Source organism: Poecilia reticulata, chromosome 6, assembly GCF_904066995.2.
Source record: "Poecilia reticulata chromosome 6, P_reticulata-male-v2, whole genome shotgun sequence".
NCBI lineage: Eukaryota > Metazoa > Chordata > Actinopteri > Cyprinodontiformes > Poeciliidae > Poecilia > Poecilia reticulata.
The window spans coordinates 11260500-11285604 of record NC_088835.1 but is presented as its reverse complement, the minus strand read 5'-3'; the positions used below and the strand labels follow the sequence as shown (position 1 = coordinate 11285604).

The window sequence follows — 25105 nt, the reverse complement described above, 5'->3', positions numbered from 1 at the left end:
AACTAAGGTTTTAACCCCTATCCCCCTCCGTCCCCACCACTCACCACTAAATAAAGTAGGACAATTTTTTCAACCAATCAGTGAGTTCCTTTTATGGGCCAAGTTTTATACAGCCAATAGAGAAGCAGATAGAGCGTCACGTGAACGTTGTTGTTCTTTCGACGGTCACCCTGTCGTCATTCTGGAAATTGTCCGGTTAAATAACGTCTAATGTAGTCGGACGGTGGTTATGTTTTAGTGTTAAAGCTAAACAAACGAGGGCGACACAATGAAATAATTATGGGATGTTTTACCTCATTGAGACGACAGCATAAGAAGACAGGTATGAGTGTCTCGAATGGCCTTTATGAAGCAAGTTGTGCTAAGCTAGTATCTTTTATAGCTTTTTTTTCTCCCGATAAAAGCGACAAATTCTCAAACACTAGTTTCACTACCTTACCATTTCGTCATTATTGCCTCATTTCTGTTTTCGTTTTCTGCTTTTCCCCCCCCCCTATCTGTGCTTCTTTGTTGTCCATTTGCAGGTTAATGACAGTACGTGTAGATCTAGTATTTCATCGGAAGGTGTCTGTCTTCTTCCTCTGACACAATATGAATCATAGATTGGCCCCAAATATCTGGGTGAAAATAGACAGAGCATCTTCTATGTGTCAGACTCATTCTCGCAGGTCAGCGGCTTTACTGCTCTTGTTTGGTACCTCCTCCTGTAGGATCCATGTGCAACAACCTGTTGGCTACCTCAACCTGAGGCACTTCCATCATCTGAAGACTAGAGGCAGGAAGGCATGGATCTTTAAAGCCAGCCAGATTAGGCAGCGACTTGGACTCCACACCAGCTCCCTGTGTTTGAATACTTCAGCTTCCAGGTGGTCTGCGGGTCTGAGCCAGCACATGTCGCGGGTCAGGAGTACTTTGGACACAGTTTCCAAGGCTGTAAGTGGGACGCATACACAGCTTCTGTCCAAAATCTCTCGCCTCAAACCAAAGGAACAGAAACAGCTCTTGGCCAGTGTTGAATCTACAGCAAAACTTGAGGAAAAAACAATCACCGCCACTCCTTCTCCCACTGTATCCACTACACCCAGTTCTTCTGCACACACTGGCCTCTCTACTTCTGCAGCTGCATTTGATGGGAGGACCACTGCTTCCACTACTCCCGCTGGTTCTGCTCAGGTGACTGTCACCCCTGCGATCGTCACTATGCGTGACGTTAGTAATAAAAAGCTGAGACGAGCTGCTCCCACCGTCAAAGCTACTAAAAAACAGCAGGAAGAGGAGGAGCTTCCTGCACCTCAGAGTAACAATGGGTACAAAATCACTACTTCCAAAGAAACTCCAGGACTTTTCCATCCCAGTGCATTTTCAGCCAACCTAGATGAGACCTACAGCTACTTGTCTCATCACATCAACTCTTACTTTGGCAGCGCAGCAAAGACTCAGAACGAGAAAGGCGACAATATCGACAACAACCCACCTCCCTATCAGCCTCAGCAACACTCCGACCTCGTACCTGTGTCCGATAAAGCCGGCCGCGCCGCTCCCATCACCCCGCCGTCCTCCAAGAAGAGTTTGGGACAGTACTTGTCCTATTCTGCTCCCACTGTGCAGGCATTTGTTGGGAACTACATTGCGCCTCTTGTCCCTAAATTCAGAGTGGGAGAGTCTAAAAGCACCGCGATGGAGGAGAAGAAACCTGAGGCTGTGATGGTGAAACCGACTGAAAGCCCGATTAGCAGAGAGCAGAGTGCTGCAGAGGAGAAAGCTAAGAAACTTCTGCTCCAACGGGAGAAGGTAGATCAACAACAACCATGTATTTTATGTACTGCACTGTTACTTGAGCAGGGTTCTTATGTTAAACTTTTGTGTGTTTGGAGTCAAGGATGAGATGCTGTGTATGTGTTAGGTTAGATATTTATCTATAGTTAAGTAGAATACGATGTCCATGCATGATGGTTGTGAGTATATTATTGCTGTTTACACAGTGTCTCCACCCCCCCATACCCTCCCATCACTCTGTAAGCCAGCTGGTGGTGTGCTTACATCGTCTCTCAGTTCTGAGAATATGTTTTCAAAAATAACTCCTCCCAGACATTCTGTACACATGCTGTAGATGTGAAAACACCAAACGGCTAGTTATAGCAAAGTGAAGCTAATAAGCTATGAATACATGAACTTCTTCATATATTAATTTAAATATTTTCTACTGAAAACAAAAAACAAATTTATTGGTAAACAATACAAAAGAAAGTTATTTTATTACAGGCCACAATTTTAATTAATGTGTTGTGATATCTATATAACACACCACAAAATCGAACTGTTTTTTTTTTGTTTGTTTTTTTTCCCCTCTCAGATCATAGCCAGGGTGAGTGTGGACAACCGCACCCGGGCTCTGGTCCAGGCTCTCCACAGAGCATCAGACGTCAGGGTCTACATCAGCAGGGTGGAGGACTTAAGTTACCACCTGCTGGAGTTTCCAGAGACCCGGGGTGTAGCAGTCAAGGTGAGGGAACAACAGTCCGTCTTCTTTTCTTCCTTGTTGGAGCCTGTCGATGCTTTCACAAATGTTTGTCTAGCACAGATTAGTCTGATTTGCTTTTAGGCTTAGTGACTGAACTCACAGTGTAATGTGACATTCATCTGTTCATCTTTTTGTGATTAAAGTGTAAATGAATATTATAACATTCACCATAGCTTTTTCTTATTAAACACAGATTTACTCTATTTTGTCTTGAAAGATAATAAGAAATGCCCAACTGATCTAAAATTGTATTGATTACTTTTGCTGCTATGTGAAGAGTTCCACTTGTTTAGATTCATTTCACTTTTTGCTGAACTGCAATGTGTCAAAACAAGTTTGCTGTTATTTTATATGCATACAATAATCATTAATGTTATCAGTTGTTAGTTCAGGTTGTCATTGGGAGAACATGAGAAATGGTCTATGGATGTTGTGATATGTCATTGTTAGGCCTGTCGATAAACAATAAATCAATTAATTGCACGATAAATTAAACCTATCGACCTCATTTTAATTATCGGCTTTATCGTCTCTTCCTGTCTTTTTTTTTTTCTGTTGATGACACTGAATGAAAAAAGGCTCAGCTCCGGTGCTCTCCACTGACCCTCCCTTCCTCATTTCCTTTGTGTAATGTCCAGCGCACACTACACGAGTTGTCAGCCGATTGTCGGCCCATTTTCAAAACCTGAGACACACATTAAATCACACACAGAAATCCTAGGTATAATGTTATGTATAATGGCCATGTGATGTCCAGCCACATGGGCACAAAATAATGGCTACAAGTCCAGTTAACTAATTTTAAAATCAGGCATTAATCAATGCTTTAATAGAATCTACCTGTGATGCATGTGGCTAGAGTCAGCGTAAAGTCCTGACTGAATGAAAAGCATTATAACCTATTTAAGTCACGTTAACGAAGAACAGCTGAAAAGTTGCCGGGTTTATCAACTGCGTTAGCAATTTGGCTCCAACTCCTCCCCTGGTCATTTCTATAAACATTAATGTTGTTTCCACATATCATCTCTAATGTCTGCTGGACTTCGTGTTGCGATGTGTCAGCTGTTTTGGATTCCCCTCCATAATTTCCCCTCAGAAAGCACGGAGGAGAATCCTCGCTTTCTGATTGGCTACCTGTCACTTTCAGCGTTAAGCTCCCAGTCGGGGAAAAACCCTTATCTAGATTGGAGCCACAACGATCTACGAAACCACCAGCGACAATCTTAGATCGGCCAACAATCTAAGATTATCATAAGGGGAAAATAGGGGCAAAAAAACATGCAGTGTGAACTATTGCATTAGGTAGTCGGATGTGCCCATCTTTTCTATTTAAATCTAGTGATTACTGAAGGACAATGTAGTATACAGACTTCATAATCTGCACTCTTTTGTTTCAATGCAGTATTTATTTCCTCTTTGGCTTTATGTTGTTTAGTTTTTATTCAAGTACGTTTTTTGTTAATAGAGAATGTTAACTGAGAATCCATTTTAGTTTTGTTTTTGGTTGTTTTGTTTATTTAGTTTATTAGTTCCAGTGTTACGTGTTATTTTGAAAATAAAGTATATCTATCTATGGCAGGAAATCGCATGCATTATTAGTCATTTCCATTAAATCAGTCTTGAAACAATATTATCGTTTATCGCAATAATTTTTTAGACAATTAATCGCTCAGCAAAATTTGTTATCGTGACAGGCCTAGTCATTGTAATTTAAATGGAATCTTTGGGTGTACGTCAGGTTGTATTAACATAAAATTGGCTTCACCGCACTTTCTTGAACTGTAATTAGAGATGTATGATATTTCAAATGATAAATCTGGTTACATCATTTGAGATATGAAGCTGATTTTTTTTTTTTGTTAAAACGGCCTGCCATACTGGGTACTCATTGGAAGTGTATTTGTTTGGCCTTTTGAAGTGACTTAATTCTTCCTGGAGTAGATTTAACAAGGCGTCAACATTTTAGTCTATATTTACGTGATGGCACCACAAAGATCTGGGGCTATCATGATGTGGCTGTCCTGTTCCTTCTTCTATGTTTGACTTTGTATAACTTGTCCAACCATTTCTGTTCATATAACACCATAGTTGATGAACAACATTTTTTTGCTCTCTCTTCTTCTCCCCTTTCATGTTTGCCAGGAGAAGGTCATTCCTTGTCTGCTGCGTTTAGAGCAGGCCAACGACCCGGGCTTAAGGGCTGCAGTCAGAGAAGCTCTCGCCTTGGTTGGCTATCATAAGCCTGTAAAAGGCCGTGGGATACGAATCTTGTCCATAGACGGAGGAGGTTTACGGTACAGATTTAGCTCTTTTTCTCCTTCTCCTTGCTGCTGAATATGTGTCATGCATCAAATAGTGTCCCAAATCACTAAATATTCAACTGTCCAGTCAGTGCTTTCTGTTTGAATAGACCTTCTGCTCCTGTGTGTCTGACATTTATTCCTTCAGGGGAGTTCTTGCCCTTCAGACCTTACAGAAGCTGGAAGCCCTGACCGGCAAACCCATCCATGAACTGTTTGACTATATTTGTGGTGTCAGCACAGGTATGTTGTCCTTTTTCCCCATTTCACCGCATTCAGACTGAAAGCATGTTGGTGGATTATGAAAGCAGAGTGCGACAATAAGAAGGGTACTAGCTGAACTGGCAGCGCAGATCGCTAAGTGACCCATTTTGTGGCTCGACTTTTGTTTAGACCTCAGTTTCCCCGACAGCAATGACCTCGATGTTTAAACGTGTTCAAACATTACATAAAGCAGTGACATGACTCTTCGCCACACAGCTGGATGTTAGGCCAGCATCAGTGTTATCCCGTTTGATGAATTGTATTTCACGCAGATTATTTGACAGGCTTATATTCTGTGAGCAAATCTCCAGAATGTTATTAAAAATTGCTGGAAAGATTAAAATTGTAAAATGTTTAACCGTTTTTAAATTGATCTACTATTGAGATAGTTTTACTGCGCTTTAGTAACTGAAAATGCCACAAGAGGGCGCTGTGGGCCTTTTTCAGACTCCTTCTACATAACGCAGCAGATTGAACACAAGCGTTTTATAAGCTGAGCAGTGTTTTTAAGGTTCTCTCAGCCTTAATCTCCAACAGTTGGAGGAGTTATTGTACTTGAAGATTTAATGCATGTTGACAAATAATAATGCGGTCTGTGTGCCAGATAGACTATGCTCATTTAAACCACATCTGCCCAGTTTGATTGCCCACATTATTCTTGTAGATCTAAATCTCTTCTCTCACAGTTACATTGTGCAATTTTAACTGTGTAAGTGAACATTTAGCTTGGTTGTTGTTCTTTATTTAGGATTAAACACGGAAGCTTTTTTTAATTATTATATACCAATCCAGCATCATATTTCAGTCTAGTCCTCTTTTTTTTTTTTTTAATGGTTTTATGTGTTTTTACCTCAGGAGCTGTCATAGGGTTCATGCTGGGCGTGATCCAAATCCCTGTGAAAGAGTGCGATGATCTGTACCGGAGGCTGGGCTCAGACGTTTTCAAGCAGAACGTGATTTTAGGCACCGTGAAAATGGGCTGGAGCCACGCTTTCTATGACAGCGAGGCGTGGGAGAACATCCTCAAGTCAGTTTCACTGCTGTCGTTCATCGTTGAGTAAATATTGTTAGTTATTTAGAGTTAAAATGACACGGCAAACCATTCTTTTTTTCTTTTTTTTTTTCTTCTTTTTTTTAAATCTTCGCAAGTCATTGACACTGAAGAGCTGTGTTATTATTGATTGGCCATAAAATAAAATAAAAATATGGTGAGATGATTCCTAAATCAGTCACTGTAAATGTGGGTCTATAATCCAGTAAAAAGTATATATTATAATTCTTTTAACATGCAGTGCTGTACAAAGGGCTAGAGGCACCAATAACCTTGTATTTTTTTAATTCAAGAAGTCAAAATTGATCAAAAGTTCCCCCGTCTTTCTAAAGTCCTTTTAAAGTTCTTTTTTGACTCCTACAATTTTGTTAAGCATTTTCAGACTGCGTACTAAGACTATTTTCAAAGGAAAAGTGCAAGAACGCTATGTCATGCATTTTAAACTCTTCTATAATGCAACCTTGATTGGTGGGGGGTATCCAAAGTGAGATGAGCCTAGGTAGAACATTATTTTTCCCCTTATCCCGTGTCTGGTTATGTCACACTTTACACAAACAACTGTTAGATTAGCTGAGATTAACAAGTGTTAATCTCAGTTAGTTGGACATTAATGCAGAGGGATTTTGCCCCACTCTTGGAGGGAACTTGTTTTGGGTTGTCCTGCTTCATCTCAGGCTGATTGAACTCATGACCAGACATTTTCCTTTAGGAGTTGTTTGTGAGTTTATGGTTCCATCAGTTGTGGAATCGGCAAAAGAGCTCCAGACCATCATGCTACCATCATCATGGTTGATCTTCGTTTTCGAAAATGCTGTTTGTTTTTTCCCCCAGATGTTCCACCGTTGTTTCATCTATGTGCAGAATACTTTAACTATCAAGAGTAGCAATGAGAAAGTTATGAATAGTTTAAAAGACAACAAAAAACCCAGACTTGAATTAATAGGAACAATATATTGGCCAATATATGGAACCACAGCTCTAGAAGCCTAAAATTTTCTGGCTTTGGGACCTTTTTTTTTTTTTTGTTACTTTTTGAAATATATATTTTTAGTCTTCTTCCTGTTGTCACATAACATGAGGGATTTCTAAATTCTATAGTTTTTAGATTTGACAAGGGAGGCAATCACTTCTCCACATGGTTTGGTTTGAACACCTCTTTTCCTTTAGTATATGAAGTAATATGAAACAGTCATTTGAAAACTAGATTTCCTATTTACATTTCAGTGTGGGGAAAACCCCCCCCAGACAAAATCTATAATATAAGCTGAATCTGAAGAAAATTGACATGCTGTTATCCCCCTGTAGGGAGAAAGTGGGCTCCCATATCTTAGTGGAGACGTCAAGAAATCCTGATTGCCCCAAGGTGAGCTTTAGATCTTTTTATTCTTCTCTCCTGTTAGTCCTGCCTTCTTTTTTTTATTAGCTTCACCCTCAAAGAACCACCTCTGTTGTTGTTTTCTGAACCTACAGGTGGCAGCTGTGAGCACCATTGTGAACCAGGGGCTTCCTCTGAAGGCGCATGTCTTCAGGAACTACAACCTGCTGCCCGGGGTGCGCTCCCACTACCTAGGGGGCTGCCAGTACCAGCTGTGGCAGGCCATCCGTGCCACGTCAGCAGCCCCCGGGTACTTCCAGGAGTTCAAACTGGGAAATGATCTCCACCAGGTCAGATACATTAGCTAGCAGAGCAAATACCAGGTATTAATCTGTCGTGTTCCTTACAAGAAATCTACGATTATAGACATTCGGTTCTTTACTACCTGCACATTTGAGATGATTTCACATTTAATTGGCTCTACATTCACTCGGCGTGCATATGTTTAGTGGTCCCAGACAGTTTTAGCTGCTCGTAATTAGAAACAACATATTTCGTCCTGAAAAACCACTCGTGCTGCTTTTTATGCAAAGCAAATAATTACAGAAGCTGTTAAAAAATGTGCATGCATTAAGGCAGAGATGTCTCTTTCCTCGCTGTGCACCACATCCTCTGTTGGCTGACCTTTTCTTGGTTTCTTTGACTTCTTGTTCCTGTGAAGGTTCAATTTTAGCAATCGTTCATTTCAAATTCATCCTGTATACAGTATTCTTCATCTGTGCGACAACGCAGCAGTCCTCTGCTACACACTACAGAATTCATTGTCGGGCTGCCGAATTAAAATGCTTTGAGCATTCACGGCTGAGGATGAAGAAATGGAAGGATTTTAAGCAGCCTAATGAGAAAAATCCTCTGCACAGTAAGAGGGAAGCAGGAACTCTGTTTTTTTTTTGTTTTTTTTTTCCTTACAGTGTTTATTTCCAGTCAGCTACATTTTTACTGGAGAGTGAGGCAGCAGAGTCGTTGTGAGGAACACTTAAATCCATCATCTGCAGCAAAGTGGGATGCATTAGCCAACAGAAACCTAACGAAGCACCTTTCTACTTCAGCATTTTACTGATCAATATGTGCTCCTCCTTCACTCTGAGCTCAGGCAGAACATGGGGATGATGTTTGTTAAAAAAAAAAAAAAACACCAGAAAGGACCAGTAAAGCTACTGCCTTAATGTGTTCAAAATTGTACTCATAAGTTGTTGCAATTACAGATAAAAAGCACACAGAGGCAAAAATCACTGTTTTCAGCTCCTCATCCGACTGTCATTCACAATATAGATGTAATCGTTGCATCAAAGGCCATAACGAGCTTCAGCGAGCTTCGACACTTCTAATTGGAAGCTGGGTTTCTCCGTATATGTGAATTGGCAAATGCAGGGGTGAGAGAATGAAAGAGACTCGTTGATGAAAACCCACCTATAGCAGGAGATTTCCCCAGCATTCCATCTTCCAGGTTTTCCTCTACTTTGAGCTGCATAATTTATCCCGACCGCTACGTCCCCCTGCTCACACACACCAGCAATTTGCCTGCTGCATTTGCTTTGTCGGAACGAAGAGACTGTCTAATTGTGGAATCACTTTTACAAACTCTGTTCGTTTACAGATGCCAAGAAACCTCACACTTAGTGAGGTTGAGGCGGCGTCAGTAGTTCAGACCACGTGCAACATATCCGACACGTAAAATTAGTTCATTGGTTGTCACTCAGACTTTAGTCCAATAAATCATAAGAAAATATTTGAAAGTTCCGATTCACATTCTCTGTGTGTGGGTTTGTAATTGAAGCATACACTGTTTTATTTCAGCTTTAATCTGAAGTAGAAGCAACAGAGGCTTAGAGATTTGTAAAATAGCTTTCTCATTAATGCTGTTATTGTTTTTGATGAGTAGTTAGGGATTTCTCTTGGACCCCATCTGAAAACAATGTTTGTTCATTAAAGCAAAGAAGCTAAGAGAGAAGAGTTACTGCAGGTAAGATAGTTATGTCATTTTCTCTTAACAGCACATAGCTTTGAAACTATAAACCACCTCTTTAAATTTTAGATTTAATGCTAGTCAGTGAATAACATTCTCAGAGTAAAACACATTTGTAGTTATATCAATGGTTTCCACAGTTTAGTATCCATATTCATGTCCGTCCAGCTTTAAATGCCATCCAGTCGGATGACTTTATTTACTGGCTACTTGAAGCCATTGACGAACACAACATGCTTTCAGTATGATGTCAGGATTCCCTAGAGAGACAGTCATCTCAGTCTTTCCCATTACCACCCACAGACTTTTTCTTCTAATTCAAGCCCCAAACAATCACCCCGTTGTGCGGGCGAGCGCCGGAGTCGGTATGCCGTGCGCAGACGGCCAACCGTCGGAAATCTCTTGCCTTGCGTCTGAAGCGAGTCGACGGTTTGTTGGCGTTTCTGCGAGCCTGCAGGCTCATATGTAAATCAGATGGAGCCTCAGCTGTAGTTTCCGATCAGTGACGATGGAGAAATTGTAACTTGGGGCGAGACTTTTGAAGCAGAGCAGCTGTGGCATTATCAAAGCCTCGCCCTCTGATGCCGTTTCCTCAGAAGGGATGCTTTCTGTAGGGATAAGGACGGAAAAGAGTGATGAAAACGAGGTGATGAAAGGAAGGAGGAGGACTATGTTTCACATCAAGTCTTTCAGTTATCGCAGCCCTAAATAACACAGAAGTACAAGACCTCAGGCTCTTCACAAAGGACGCTACGGCATGCGTGGAATGGAAGGACCCAGTTGTTCCGCCTAGTTACCATGGTATCTGTTGAGGCGACGGAAAGGAATGGGGGAAGATTGTTTTGTGCCCATCTTTGCCAGCATTTGGCAAAAGAAAAAAAAAAAAGGCATTAAACAAGTGACCACTGACACCCCCCAGAGCGACCTGATGAGAGCCCCAGCAGGCCACCATGCTCTGCAGAAAGACTTTACACAGCTGTAAATGGACTAGGTCAGATCGCTGCTCTCATTTTTTTCCACTAATGAAGAGCAAATTTTAAACATTAGCTCAAGAAGACATTAAATCTGGCTGCTGAAAGAAGAGAGTGTTACATAATCAACTTTTCTAAAAGGCCAGCTGAAGAAATCGCAACCTTTTTGGAGCTGTTTTCTCTCTCTCTCTGTCTCTCTCTCTCTGTCTCTCTCTCTCTCTTTCTCTGTCTCTCTCTCTCGCCTTTCAGTGTGAATCTTTTGTTAATAAATTACACATTCAGCCCCACAGTGAGGAGAGCAGGGATGTAAAATTCAGGAACAGTAACACAGGATCCTTCTGGAAGCTGTTATGTCTTAGCTGTCCCTCTGTAATAATCTTTAAAAGCTTGGCTTTGAGGACAGAGCTTAAACAAGTTTGTGCCCAAAGGAAAAAAAAAATGGACTTACAGAAAAAGCTATAGGAGGTTTTAATGCTATCAAGCAGACCTTCATCTGATTAAATTTCACACAGAGTGCTTTTGGATTATGTTAATTACTGTTGAACCTTTGGGATACATGGGGTGAATGTACAGTGCATTGCAAAAAATATTTCCAGCCCTTAAATCCCGTCGCATTTCAACTACAAGCTTAATTGTTTTTCATTAGGATTTTATTTGTTAGGTCAATGTAGCGTTAGATAGATTTACGGCCCAAGTCTGACCCAAAATTTGGACCGAGTCGGACTGAAATGATTTGTTTGATGGTCGGGTCGGGCTTCTGTGGCGCGTTTAATAAGACTACAATATGCACAGTACAGAAAAGCTAAACGAGAACATATAAACGAAAATGTAAAGATGGAAACATGGGCTTTAATAATTTCAACTAATAATCTAAAAGGTGTGCCACGCATACTGTATGTATTCAAATACCTTCAATTAAAATTGAGTGCAAACGATTGCCTTCAGAAAGCTTGTTTGGTAAATAATGCTCACCGGTGTGTGATTTGATCTCAGTACAAATCCACCTCTTTTCTAATGATCTCTGAGGTTTGCTGGAGCACATCAGTGGTTAAACAGCATCGTGAAGACCAAACTGAGAGGTTATGGGTAAATTGGTGGGGAATTAGTTTGATTCTGAAACAATATTGTGAACTTTTAACGTCTCCTGGAGCGCGGCGGTTCAAAAGTGTGGCGTAAACTGAAATCTACCAAGACGTGACTGTACACATAAACTGACAGGCTGGACAAGGAGACGTCTACGCCTCGGGTCAATTATGTAACTGCTAGTTGTACTCTACAAATCTGGCTACAATGAGAAGAGCGGATGTAAATGCATGCGGATGTTTTTGCTCGTGTTCAGACACATGTTTGTGGATTAGACTGGTTGGCTGATTATGCAGACACTCTGCTGTTTAATAGCTCTTGCAAATCTTCCCAAATCTTCTACTCTGACAGTACATCAAGCAATGAGGAGACAGATTTTTTTTTTTTTTACAGCTGTGCCTCCAGATGTAATTCTCCAGGATAGTCCACAGCTTTAAATCTTCAGTTTGAAGTTTTATTAAGATCCAAATCTGTGCTCAATATGAGAAGAGCATGGAATTAAATTTATATTGTAAAGTAGGCAATCATTACATGAGCTCCATGCTGTTATGGAGTGAGGACATAAAGGAGCAACTGAGCCAAATCAATCTGAATCACTCCACAGATTTTCAGTTCGAGCTGAATGAGCACAGCCGGCAAATCTGATTAATCGTTTAATCAGAAGGTGTTTGTGAATTCAGAGAATGTCTAGGAAAGAGCCTGTCTCACTTACTGTGTCTCCCTGAGGCAAAGTTGAAACATCTACACATGGATTCCTCCTCTGTTTAGGGCTTGAGAGGATGATTTGAACCTTACCATGACCTTTGGCGCCTGTGGAGCTAAAGGCCAAATGGAGAACCGGTCGGTGTAATTACATAATATGGCATGAAGACCTCTCACTTGACCTGTCCACCACATTGGAATGATACTCTTACAGATTCTGCTCTCATCTTTGCTTTTCACAATGGAGTCTTTCATTGTGGGTTGGATTCCACTTGACGAGGGGAATTTCCTAAAGTCTCAGTTTTTTTTCTTTCTGATTACATACAAATACACCAGGATTGGGAATCTTAAGAAACCCTATGATTCAGTTACCACTCAGAGGGCTATGATGCGATTACAAATGGATTATTAACGTAACAAGGTTCCTTCTCCTCCTTGCACCGAAATAACACAACAGCCAACAATCACATTCTAATAATGTAGAGCCAAAGACACTTCAGTTGAGCGAAAAAGAAGAAGAAATACCTCAGACAATAAAATTCACAAAACCAGCATCTCTGACAGAAATGCTTATGGACCTCAGCACATTTCGAACTAACATTGACGGCTGACCTTATTCACAGGTAAAACGGCGAAGCCTGCTTCTCTTACCTTATTCGACATTCCTCTGCTACTTGCAGTTATAATTCATTTAAAGCTGTATTTGTTGGACTCTCAATCACTCTTCTCTATTGGAGAATGCAACATTTTGTTCGTAGTGATTGTCACGACTTTGTTCTCGTCTAAGTGTCGTTAATACCCCGAGTCCGTAGTTCTGAACAATCTTAGAAGGTCACTGCTTCAAACTTTTTCTGGGCTATGGTGAAGCATTGAGATCATTTGCTCAATTGTCCTTTGGCGAAAGGTAGCAGGCTAATGTTAGCTGTTTTATTTCCACCTGTGGGACGAACCGTGAAAAATAGTTTCTGATGTATGTTCTGAATATTTCAGATTATTTTTACAAAGCTTGAATTTGGCTCAAGACATATTTTCCTCTTCAGCGGGCATTGGGTGAGAGGTGGAGCACTTCCTTGATGGGTTGTTCATCTGTGACAGGGCAACATGAACACACACACCCTAGGGTCAATTTTAAGAAGCCAATTACCCAACATGCATGTTTTGGGAGTGTGAGTACCCACAAGGGAGAACATGTAAAGTCCATTTAAAAAGACCTGCAGCCATGACTTGAGCCATGGATCTTGCTGCTTATTAGTTTTATGGCCCAACAGTAATTTTAATAACGAGTTTGAGCAACAGGAGAAGTTTATAAAACACCAGAGACCTCCACCAGCGTGCCAGAGAACCCACTCAGGTTGCTTCTTCAGCTCAGCTGTGTCTTATCTGGACAGCACTGCTTTACTCAGCTACAGACCAGACTGGGGTGGTCATTTTGTCATCTTGTTAAATTTTCCTGAAATCTGAGGGTAAGTAGAGTGTCATTGGAAATAAAACAGTCAAAAGTAAAGGGTCAGCTCACATTAAAACAACAATTTTATTACTACGCCACATGTAATGACATTGATTATTTCTTGCACAATAAAGTACAATAGAGACTATTTTGAACACTTAATTATCTACTACCAAATGAAAAAGAAGCCTTTTGTGTACAGCAGTCAGGTTGTGAAAGATATCAGTGGATGTCCAAGGCTTATGTAATGCTTCTCTAATAATCCCCTAATTAACTATGAAAAAGGACTCTCATTTGTGGAGCTTCATTGTAAATCATGGCAGAGCTCATTGCCCTGTCCTGTCCCTGTCAAAGAAGCCCAGAGGAGGACGTATAATGACCACAGTCACTTGAGTGGAGCTGTGCCACACCAGACTCACAATGTAGTTTCACTTCATTAAGGCTTAAACAAAAGGTGTCTTCATCTTTCTCTTTTGGCTGCTAAGACAGGAGTTTACCCACACTTTAGAGTGAGCAAGATATTGAGAAATAGAAGCTGAGCGGAGAGGATAAAGTTTTCTGTCTCAGTTAATGTGAGCTGACATACTCAGGGCATGAAATTACTTTTTCTGATCGTGAAGATAGCACCTCTTTCTCATTCAGCTCAGGCCTTCAACTCTGAGGCAGCTTAAATGCACAATGAAGATAAGCTGCCCAAAATTAATGAGAACTGATAGATTTTTAACAGGAGCGCATGCGACATCATGCAGATGTTCAGGCGTTGCTCGTGGACATCTTGGCGGGGCAGGGCTTCAGATTTAACTGAGTTGATGATGAACTGATCTCCAAAAGGCATAGAGCTCAAAATGAAACATTATTTTCACAAACTGACTATCTGTGAATGATTTAACTAGTCGATTAATGCCTTGCTGGTGTTTGTGTTCCCACAGAGACTTTGTCTCTTTATTAGATTGTAGGGAACTGCAGCTTTCACACAGTCACAGCAAGAAAAGGTCATAAAATGCAAATTTCTAGGTTTTATGAATTATCTTAAAACCTTATTTCAACAGTCAACAGCCATTAGCTTCTCTGAAAAGAAATAATGACATTAGAAAAAAAAATCACACTGGCAAATGATGGTTTAGTAAGTTAGTAAACTTTATTTGTATAGCACCTTTTACAAGTCAGAATCCCCTAGGCGCTTTAGAAGACGACTTGGTGGAGTTTACATTGACATGCGGAAGATGAACCAAACTTTTTGTTTGTCAACAGCTTGTTGGAGCATAACGACTATAAATATTGCCTTTGTCTATTTGTCTTCCTCTAAATGCCATAGCAGTCGTGTCCATTTTGAAGTCTTATACCTGCTGTAATTATTGATAAATGAAACATTACAGCACTTTTGTCTTAGGTGTAGACCTTCCATTAGAGACAAAAACAAATGTATGTTCAGTTTTAGTTTTGATATTTATTGATGCGTCCATTGAACAAACAGTGGAAAAAATAGTAAAACTAACATTCCCAACCATACAGACCGTTTTGGGGTTTTTAAAACATTAATTATTGTGACAACGATGAATCAAAGTTTTTATCATGATTAGACATTTAAAATGATAAATGATGCCTTATACGATAAATGCCCTCCCCCCTTGATTTAGAAGGCCACAGGATAATCCCAGGCTTGCTTTGATCCTCTTGAGCAATAACTACCAGCTTCCTACAAAAAGCGAGATATGCAATCAAAACAAAGCACTGGGTGTTTCAGGAAGCTGCATTTCAAAGTTGGAATTTCTCTCAATTTGATAGAAATTGAACCTCAAAGGGGCAACACATCCATCAGAGAGCATCGTCTGACGGGGTTGACCCTCCCAGGACTTCTATCTTGTGACACATGGCAAATTGCAGTTTGAGCAGCTTTGGTCCCGCAAATCCTTATAGATGGAAGCAACCTCTGCCTCGCGTCACGTTGCCACTTTCACAGGCAGCTGGAGTTTGAGAAATTTGCACGCACGGCTCATCTGTGGATCGCTGTTATAAAACGCATTGTTTCTAAATTCAGTGCAGAAAATCCAGCGAACAGATTTTTCTGCACCTTCCACGGTGGTTTGGTATCCGTAAAGCTGACTTGTTACTTCTTGCAATGGAGGCAACATTCGACCATGAATGCCGTAATGTTGCTTGCCTTGGCACATGGTGTGAAACGAGCCACTGTTCCTCTGAAGCTGCCCTCCGGCCATCAGCACGGAGAGGCCATAACTGGACCCGAGCTGCTGCCTTAATTGACACAGAGTTCAGAAAATGGAGCCTCACACAGCGCGAGTTAGCGATAAGAAAACTGCTTAGTTGTTTTGTTTCCAGCTGGGCTTGCCTGGTGCCCGCTGCAGTAAGTCACGCTTTAGTCTCCATCAGGAGCATTTCCAATCCAAGCGTTTTCCCCCTTTCCTCCAATTTCTTTCTGTCTTTCTTTGCCAGGCGAGCTGCCGCTGCTGCATAATGATGTGCTTTGGACAAATGTCCACCTCAGCAGTTCTGCTGTGCTTTGTGGCAGAGTTAAGCCCTCTTTGTGGGACTTTTCTCTATCGGCCTGTTAGACCAATTCGCTGTCACACTGGTTTGCTTTAGAAGTGTTGGCTAATGTGTAGGTTTACTCAGAAATGACTCACGCAGTACATTTTGAAAGGAATGATTCCATCAACTTCTAAGATGTTGGATGTAATTTAAATTCAGAAAAAGAAACATACTCATCCTTTAGTGTATTTTTGAAAGTTTTTCTTTGTACAAAGACCAGAATATCATGAAACTAAGCAAAATACAATTCATAGGTTACATTTGAAGAAAAAAGAAGCACATTTTGACTCGCATAGGGACTGAAGTACATACAGGTCCCATTGTCCTCTGTATTTATTTGCATCGCTGGTAAATATGTTAGGTCTTTAAAAATAAATGAATTTTTATGGCATAATCAGCGTAATCTCGCACTAACAAATGTGCTGCAGGCACATATCACTAATTTTCCTCCTCAGCGTGCATGGCGGCAGAATTTACTTGAGCCTAGTCACTTTCCCAGCTTCTGAAGATGAGCACCTAATTTGCTTTATTGGCATTCTCTTTTGTCTTTCCCATCATAAGGTGTAAAAATTGGCCCCTGTGGCCCACGTCTAGACCCAAGGGAAACTGGAAGTTTTGCGTATCATTTCCTATTAAGAGATTAGATTTTTTTTTAAATGTTGGCTCAGTGTAATATTACAATGCAGTAAAATAGAAACAGATGCTCCATCAATATAAACTTAAAGGCCAAATCTCTGCAACATTTATACTACACTGATACTAATATATTGTATTTAAATAAGTCTTTACAAGGAGTGGAAGTAAGAGCAGAGTGAGCTCTAAAAGTATTTTCATTTTTCATATTGATTGGCTTAATGCAGGGTATTGAATGTACACTATAAGTCCATGGTAAATCAAAGCAGACATCGTTATGATGCATTATCTGTAATCATGAAAATGTTAACATGCAAACAGTAGCAAGTAATCCAAGACCCTTGTGTCTGGGACATGCTGACCATCCCCCATCTGCTATGCTGTTGCATGTTTATTTGATACTGTGTCCACTCTTAATGTCATCCATGCCATCTGTGCTGTTTTCCTGATATTTGTACTAATACAAGTGTCTTTTCAGGCAATTCAAATATGTTTTTCTACTTTCTATACTCTCTCAGATTTTCTGCAGATGTTTATGTGTGTTTTTGTTAGACCTTTAAACGACCTATGTTGACACACCCACATAATTATACACATCGACTCAAAGCAAGAATGCTCTTTCGAATCAAACATCCACGTATACCCAGTCACATGAGCAAGCTTTCTTCCCTTTGCTGTGTCCCCAGACACTAGGGGGCCCCTGCGGCTCCCCGCTACCCCCCGCCGGGCCTCTTTAATGAGGACTGGCCCTGGTGTGTTTGATCCCGCTGCCAGCTTGCAGCCCTGTGGCCCCATCAGCCTCATGCCTATTCAACAATCCCCACAGCCTCTACAGTGACTCCCCCCAGTGCCTTGGGTACAGTATGGATCCAAAGCAAAAGCTCTCCCGGGCGCCTGCTTGGTATCAAAGCTAGCTGAGATGAAAATGTGGAGAGGAGAAGGGATGAAAAAAAAAAAAAAAACTCAACAGTTTAGCTCTGTTTTTTGTAGATTTGCAAGCAACTCCTCAGCTGTACAGTGATGCTTATTTTTTTATTTTTTTTAAAGTGACTAAATAAAAAACAAGTCTCTTGACTTCAAGAATCTGCTTTTAGATTAAGTGGGTTTTACTTCTGATCGCCATGTGATATCCGGTCTCAAACACAGGACCTCTTGTGTTTTTGCTCAGGACGGAGGTCTGCTGATTAACAACCCAACAGCGCTCGCGATCCATGAGTGTAAGTGTTTGTGGCCCGACACGCCGCTGGAGTGTGTCGTGTCGCTCGGCACAGGACGCATCGAAACCACTGGCAAGACCAGTGCCACTTATACGAGCCTCAAAACGAAACTCGCCAACGTCATCAGCAGTGCCACAGATACCGAGGGTAGGTGACACAAAATGTCAGAAAAACAGATCTTAAGTTGGACAAAAATTTGAGTAACACTTTATTTTAAGGGGTGTGCATAAGACTGACATGACACTGTCAAAAACATGACATAACACCTGTCATGAACATAAAGAAGTCTTTATTAATGTTATTTACATTATTTACCGAATGACATTTCATGACAGCTGTCATAGACATTCATAAAGACTTCTTCATGTTCACGACAGGTGTTATGTCATGTGTATGACAGTGTCATGTCAGTCTCATTCACACCCCTTTAACTAAAGTGTTACCAAAATGTGAATGTACTGTAGCTTTATTGTCCGGACATTACGAGCTCTAGAATAAGAGAAATTATTTGTTGTTCTTTTCTTTTTTTGTATTGCAAAATTTTATTTGAAGACTAATGAATATTACAATGAGACCTCTTCAATTCTGTCTATTTCCAAAAGAATATAACAAAACCAAAATATTAAAGATTATAAAGGCTCTTTAGAGCTTTAAAGGGAACCTGTTGCCACACTACTGTTTTACTTTATGTATTGACTTGGGGGAGGTGAGTTGAAAATTAATTTTGAACACTGTATATTTTCCCTTCCACTTTCCAGTTACGCCCTTCTCTGCTCAGTCCTGTTGCGGGCATGTCAAGCTAAAGGGTTCTAAGAAGCATCTGGCCCACGATACAATTTCATAGATAGATTATTAATGGCTCACCAGTAGCTTTGTGGCGTTTACACCAATCACACTACATATCCCGTTATTCACCACAACAATTGCTCACAGCTCAAGCTGCACCTTTCCCGCATTGTCAAATCGTGACAAACCAAGTCAGCCTTGCGAGGTTCCCAAGTGCACATTTTGCTGATGAGTTTACTGAGTTTGCAGAGCACTGCTGACTTTAACACACAATCTGAAACTGTTTATAGAACCGCAGTGCAACAAGGTATAGCGAGACTGAGCGTTCCACGTGGCTTTAACCCTTAACGCATGAGACGATACCCCATCTCCACATTCAACCTGCTCAAAAACTCGACATGTTTGGCAGCGTGATATGCCTCTGAGAGCAACTGTTTTCTGTAAGGAAGGCAAAGCAGATGTGCACTTCCAATGTGTGATTCCACACCACAACATGAAAAAACAAATGCTTCTTGGAGAAAGCAAAACATCTCTGTGTTGAGACATTGCTGCCATTGTCGTGTTTTTTTTGTCAGGTTTTTCCCAGATTTTTCATAGATTAAATATATATGGCACTTGCTTGAATCGATTTATGTTTGTTACATTTCTTCCATCTGCTCCGATTTATTATTCTTGTTAAAACAAATTTATTTTACATTTTTGAGTGAATGTTAATCCTGTTTGACTGGGACATAGCCCATGTGTATATATATATATGTATTTTTTTTTAATCTTTTTTTTTTTTGGGATAGCCCATAAAACTTCGGAAAAATACACTTAAGTTTGAGGTTGTATCAGGACAAAAAGTGAAAACATTGAAAGCTTTTAGCGCACTACGTTATGTGTGCAATGTCTAAAGTTAAAGATAGAAGACCATTAGGACATATGCACAAAACTCTCTTCCCCCTACAAATTTTGGTTTCTGAGTTCAGTGCTGAAAAAGGACTGCAGTTTATCTTTGTCCAAGATGGATCCCGCTGCGGCCCTGTGAGGCTGCAGCCTCTTAATGTCCTTATCACCTCTCGACATGGGCACTTCTGCCATGCCTAAATTTGGCTCACCCCGTCCCTGTTGATGCTGTGGTGCAGTGTGCGACCCAGTTGCTTCATTGCACTTTTTTTTTTCCCTCTATAAGAAATTACAAACTCATCTTGTCAGCTGGCTCTTTTTTTTTCCTGAGACCAGCCAATAAATTATAAAATATATAATCTGTCACAGATTTTTATTTATTCGTCTCTTTTTTTTAAGGTTTGTCTTCAAGGCCCCTGCTTAGTTCAGGTCAGATAAAACTAAACATGGCGTGATTACAGCCTGTTATGGTGCAGACTAACTTAATGGACAGCACAGTCCTGAGAGCAGTGTGGCAGCGCTCTGAATGTTAAACATGTCTTAGAAAGCTGACCTTGGGTCAGATTTCTCCTGAGACCACCGGTCACTCTTAACCCTTTACAAATTCTTTGTTGTGGTACTGGGAAGTGAAGGTGGGCTGTTTGTGAGCACATTAGGATGCTCGGAGTGTCCTCAGCTCTGCATAAGGAATCCTGGCTTGGAGCCAGTTGTAATGTTTATGGATACTCTTTGTATTTTGAGACCGATGCTTTTGTTCAAAATGTGCCATCGTTTATAGTCCGTGTTCTTTCTTAAAGGTCCCGCTCCGTGACTGCGGATGAAAATGTATTCTTTTAGGAGCGAGTGATGCGTGTTTATGTACTAAATAATATGCCACAGTGCCTTCCTTTTAACTTTTTCTGCTGATGGGAAACCCTGGTTGCTCTGTACTGTTTCACACAGCACTGTCTGATAAAATGTCAGCTTTGGTCTCGACTGGTCAGAGCACGTTTTTTTCACACCTCTGTTGTGTCACCTACGCGGCTTGTGGTAAACTGCACACAAGATTTCTTCTGACTCATTTCAATGATGGTATTCTCCTAGACACTTCCCATAAAGGCCAGCTTTGTGGACTGCACAAGCCCAATCCTGTCTGTTACCAATACCCGTCCTTGTGCCCTCATTTCTTTCCCCCATTTGTCTTTGTTTTCTTCCCATCTTTGTGTCCTACCGCCATTCCTCTCTTGTGTCACTCTATCTTGCTTGAGTCAGTTTCTCCCTTCCTTGTGCCTTTCCTTTCTTTACTTTCCATTGTCCCCTTTCCTTTCTTGTTCTTCCCTTTTCATTCATCCTTGTGTCTTCCTTTGTTCATTCTTTCCTTCCTGCCTTCCTGAAATGATTTGTATTAGGTCATCTTTAATTTTGCAGGAGCTTTAGGAGAGTCTGCTGATGCTTAGGATCTGCAGACCACCAACTCAACCTCACAATCGCAGCTCCATTCATGATTAAAGATTCTGTTTTAGGGCGTCGATAATCGAACAGTGTGAACCCGACTTGAGCAGCACTAATAATATATATAATAATAATATATATATAATATAACGGTATCGATTTGAACATTTTAATGATTGTTCTTGTTGACATGTTCCAAGCTGTCAGTGTAAGGTACTTACCCTAACCCTATCCCTAAAGTTCATACTAATGTACTTTGACTATTAATAGACAAACCCTTGCAAACTGAAGTGTTTGCTAATATTATTTTTTCAGGGTTAGACTTTTTAAGACTCTTCGATTGGTTTTGACAACTAAAATAAAGTCAAGAGAACTTTACACATGTCCTCCCAATAAACAGCAAGACTTTTGCAAAGCCTCGGAGGAGAGCAGCGGGTTGGATAATGGCTTCCTGACATTTGGGGTGGAAACACATGCAGAAATACGAACACAAATCTTTCTGGATCCATTAGGTGTGTTTACACAGTTTTTTTTTTCCTCCACTGCTTGTTTGCTTGAACTGAAAAGCTGTTGATTTTAAAACCAGTCATGCAGTGCAGACGGAGACGGCTATGGCAGATAAGTTGAGCATTTTCTCTTGGACCTACCTCAGGCTTTCAGCTCCAAGTGCTCACTCAGTGACACATCTAATTCTGTCACAGTCCTGACAGGCAGATTTTGGCTTCGCTTGCACTTTTTGCACCAAACACAGCTGTTGAATGTGTGCACATACCAAAGCTATTACTAGGTTAATTAGTGTGTGCTTACTAGCCTGTTAACTCGCGAGGCCTCACTCTGTGTGCTTCCACCCCCTCCCCCAGAGGTTCATGCCATGCTGGACGCCTTCCTCCCTCCCGACACCTACTTCCGCTTCAACCCCTTCGTGAACGAAGAAGTCCCCATGGACGAAAGCCGGCTTGAGAAGCTCAACCTGCTGCAGGCCGAGGGCCTCCGTTACCTGGAGAGGAACGAGGAGAAGCTGAGGAAGGTCGCTCGCCTCCTCACCCGAGAGAAAAGCTCCGTCCAGAGGGCGACCGAGTGGGCCAGGCTCAGGGCTGACATGTACAACGGCCTGTCGTCAAAGCTGTAGAAACAAAAGGAAGTGACTTTTCCCAGCCCAAATCCTCCACACAATCTACGTTTAACTTTATGTCATGTTACTGTGGTTACTGTAGCATAGTTAGTCTTTTTTTTACCAGTAGCTGTAAAAAAGAAAAACGGTGTGAGATGCATATAAAATGCCAAACGCCTTCTCTACTCACCAATACTTTGACAGATATTTCTACTGTTGATGTGCCAACAGCTCTAGCACGTCCCACATAAGCAATTTTCATTTACTGCCAACAACTTTGGCAGGGAGCAATTATCTGGTTACTACGTGTGTATCACTCATTAAGCGTGGTTTTTAAATTAACAATTGTGAAGTTTGAGGAAATCCTCAAATATGAATCAGAGCAACGCTGTCAATAAGATTTAGAGGCGCTGCGCCTGTTGACTTCCCTCCTTAAATTAGTGAAAGTGATATGAAGCCAAGGCCACTGGAGAGTTGGCTTCAATTAAAATAAAAACTTGAATATATTTAAAGCGTAGAAATTACAAAGCTTGATAGTTTTATGCCTGTTGGGTGTTATTTCTAAATTACACTAATATCCCTTGTTGCTTATTTGCAAAAGAATAATTAAGCTACTTCAGCACAGTCTCATATTGCAGTTGAATGAAGCGGCTGAAAAAAATAAAAAAATATTTACAACGTCGTATAATTTTAGGAGTTGTAATATTTCACGTGAGCACTTTTTAATTATTAGCTTTCTTTTTTAATGTTACCTGCCAATACTGATTTTTAGCTAATTCCAATTTCTCTTACAGTAGCTTAATTACCACCGTTTAAAGTATTTTTTTTAGGTTTCCAGCAATGAGCAGCTATTAAATATTGATATTTCATCAGCAGATGTTTCTTTAAAGTACACAAGCTTGTCAAACGTTGGTTAGCGTAATTTATTAGCGACTACTGTGGTAACCATTAGTAAACTGGCACTCTCTGTGTCTACTTCCTAAAAAAATTTATATGGTTACTTTAAAGTTTCCAAAAGGCTGCTATCATTTCCAAATGCGCCCTGTTCCATAACAGACTCAAGGGGATAAAGCCGAGCAGCTCCGTTCGTTGAGCACCACTTACCAACATCAACCGTCGTAGCAGCCTCCTCAGAAACTTTCCTTTCCTTTTGAACACCTTTTGTGCTACATCTGACTTCATTCTTCCCTCTGTAACAACTTCAACACCGAAGAGTGTTATGAGTCAAGGAACGGCTCGTTTCGTTATAACTGCAACTATCTCTCATTTTTGTGAAGGATAGTTGAGGTCCTATGCTGCAGGTGACATTTCCCAGCTATGGGTAAATTGTGTGTGTAACACAAATGGTAGATGAGGGTCAGCCTCAGCCATTACAAGTATTACAAATGTGTTTCTAATATAAATAAGATGCTATAGAGAGAATATAAATCACAGATGTGTTATTTAACAGAGATCCAAAGCATGTCTGTCATATTGTTGTGTTGTTTTAACTTTAGAGTATTTAAAGTAGTTTCAAACACTTTTCTATTGACTGTTTGGTTCTGCTTACATGTTGTGCTGTCTTCAGCTTGCCCTTTTTGCTTTGATGCCTCTCTCGCTTCTCATCTCATCGCAGTTTCTTCTCTCCCGTACTGTAATGTTTTCTAAAATGATGCGGCTTGTATATGAAGGATTGTATTAAAACAGATTTCTTTTTGTTCTGCTGTTATCGATTTGCCACAGTGGAAAAATGGGTCTCCTCTGTTTGCCGCTGTATAAGCAGCAGTCGTCCATTTCTAGACCCAACCAGGTCATGCACTGTGTAACCAATGGAGTCGCTCCCTGAGGGACCCTGAAGTAAGACGGCTACTGATATCGTCCTAATTGTTTTAATTTTACCGTCCATCTCGTGTTGGTCCAGTGTAAATACTGTTTGAGAATATAATTAAAACCCACCGCTGAACCATAATGCATCCCGCCTCCTCTAATTATTTGAAGATAAGCCGATTATGATCTGAGCAAAGCTGCAGTTTCATCCTGAGCTCGTGGATCGTCTCAGGAGAAATGTACGTATTAAGATCAAAATGTATGCTCATGGTTGGAGTGATACACCATCGCCCTTTAGATTCAAGATTCAAAGCACTTGTTCTGATTTGTCCAAACGCCACCCCAGTTGCATCCTGGTCCAAATAGTTTCTTTTTTTTTTCCCTGCCTTAACTCAAATGTGTGTTGTAGAGGCACGGGTGTGTTTGTCAGGGGAATGTAATTTCACTGCTCATCCCTGAGCTACCTGTCATGAGATGGAGAAAGGTGAGGCACGTTGACTGCAAGGCTTTGCTCAGGCAACTGGATAACAGCCCGGCCCAGTGATGGATCGCGTTCCCCCCCCAGCATAAACTCTGCTCTCCACCAACTGCTTTACATGCATGGAAACACAAGGATGGCCTCAGAAAAGAAAAGCAAGAAACTGCTCCAACAACTCTCACAGGAGGGAACGTCCGCAAACATTTTGTCTGAAATTTGGCAACAGTGAAAAGAGGAGAGAGAGAAAATGATGTTTGCTCGTTTTATTTTTTATTTTTTGCTTCAACTGAGTTTAAAGGTACATTACATTTCTAGGATTCCCAAATAAGAGGCACCTTAAGCAACAATATAACTTTTATTTAAAAAAATATTTTTTACTTTTTTTTTTTTTTATGCTATTTTGCTGTCATGACAGTATGATTCATATAATCATATAATCCTGTTTTCTCCCTGTGGACCTGCTGTAATCTGAAAAAAAAAATATGCTGCTCAATCAGACACAACCAATCAGAGCCAGGTGAGGGTCTT

The 25105-nt window shown here is 40.8% G+C and overlaps 1 protein-coding gene across 2 annotated transcripts; it reads left to right on the top strand.

The window, feature by feature from the left end:
- The first annotated feature begins 141 nt into the window (after positions 1 to 141).
- On the top strand, positions 142 to 24241 carry LOC103465828 (calcium-independent phospholipase A2-gamma-like). 2 transcript variants are annotated; one of them, XM_008411004.3, is made up of 10 exons: positions 142 to 322; positions 525 to 1791; positions 2354 to 2503; positions 4664 to 4815; positions 4970 to 5064; positions 5941 to 6112; positions 7442 to 7499; positions 7607 to 7801; positions 18029 to 18224; positions 22043 to 24241. In XM_008411004.3, the coding sequence occupies exons 2-10, from the start codon at positions 592 to 594 to the stop codon at positions 22309 to 22311; spliced, it is 2487 nt and encodes an 828-aa protein (XP_008409226.1). In that variant the 5' UTR covers positions 142 to 322; positions 525 to 591; the 3' UTR covers positions 22312 to 24241. The 2 variants fall into 2 exon arrangements, with proteins under 2 accessions (XP_008409226.1, XP_081464015.1); XM_081607889.1 differs by having other exon boundaries at positions 143 to 322; positions 711 to 1791.
- The last annotated feature ends 864 nt before the right edge of the window (positions 24242 to 25105 follow it).

Bases quoted from the DNA above. Each gene is read 5' to 3' on its own strand.
- LOC103465828 (XM_008411004.3), top strand. From the start codon at position 592: ATGAATCATAGATTGGCCCCAAATATCTGGGTGAAAATAGACAGAGCA. The intron at 1,792-2,353 runs GTAGATCAACAA...TTCCCCTCTCAG, and splicing joins TTCTGCTCCAACGGGAGAAG to ATCATAGCCAGGGTGAGTGT. The intron at 7,500-7,606 runs GTGAGCTTTAGA...CTGAACCTACAG, and splicing joins GAAATCCTGATTGCCCCAAG to GTGGCAGCTGTGAGCACCAT.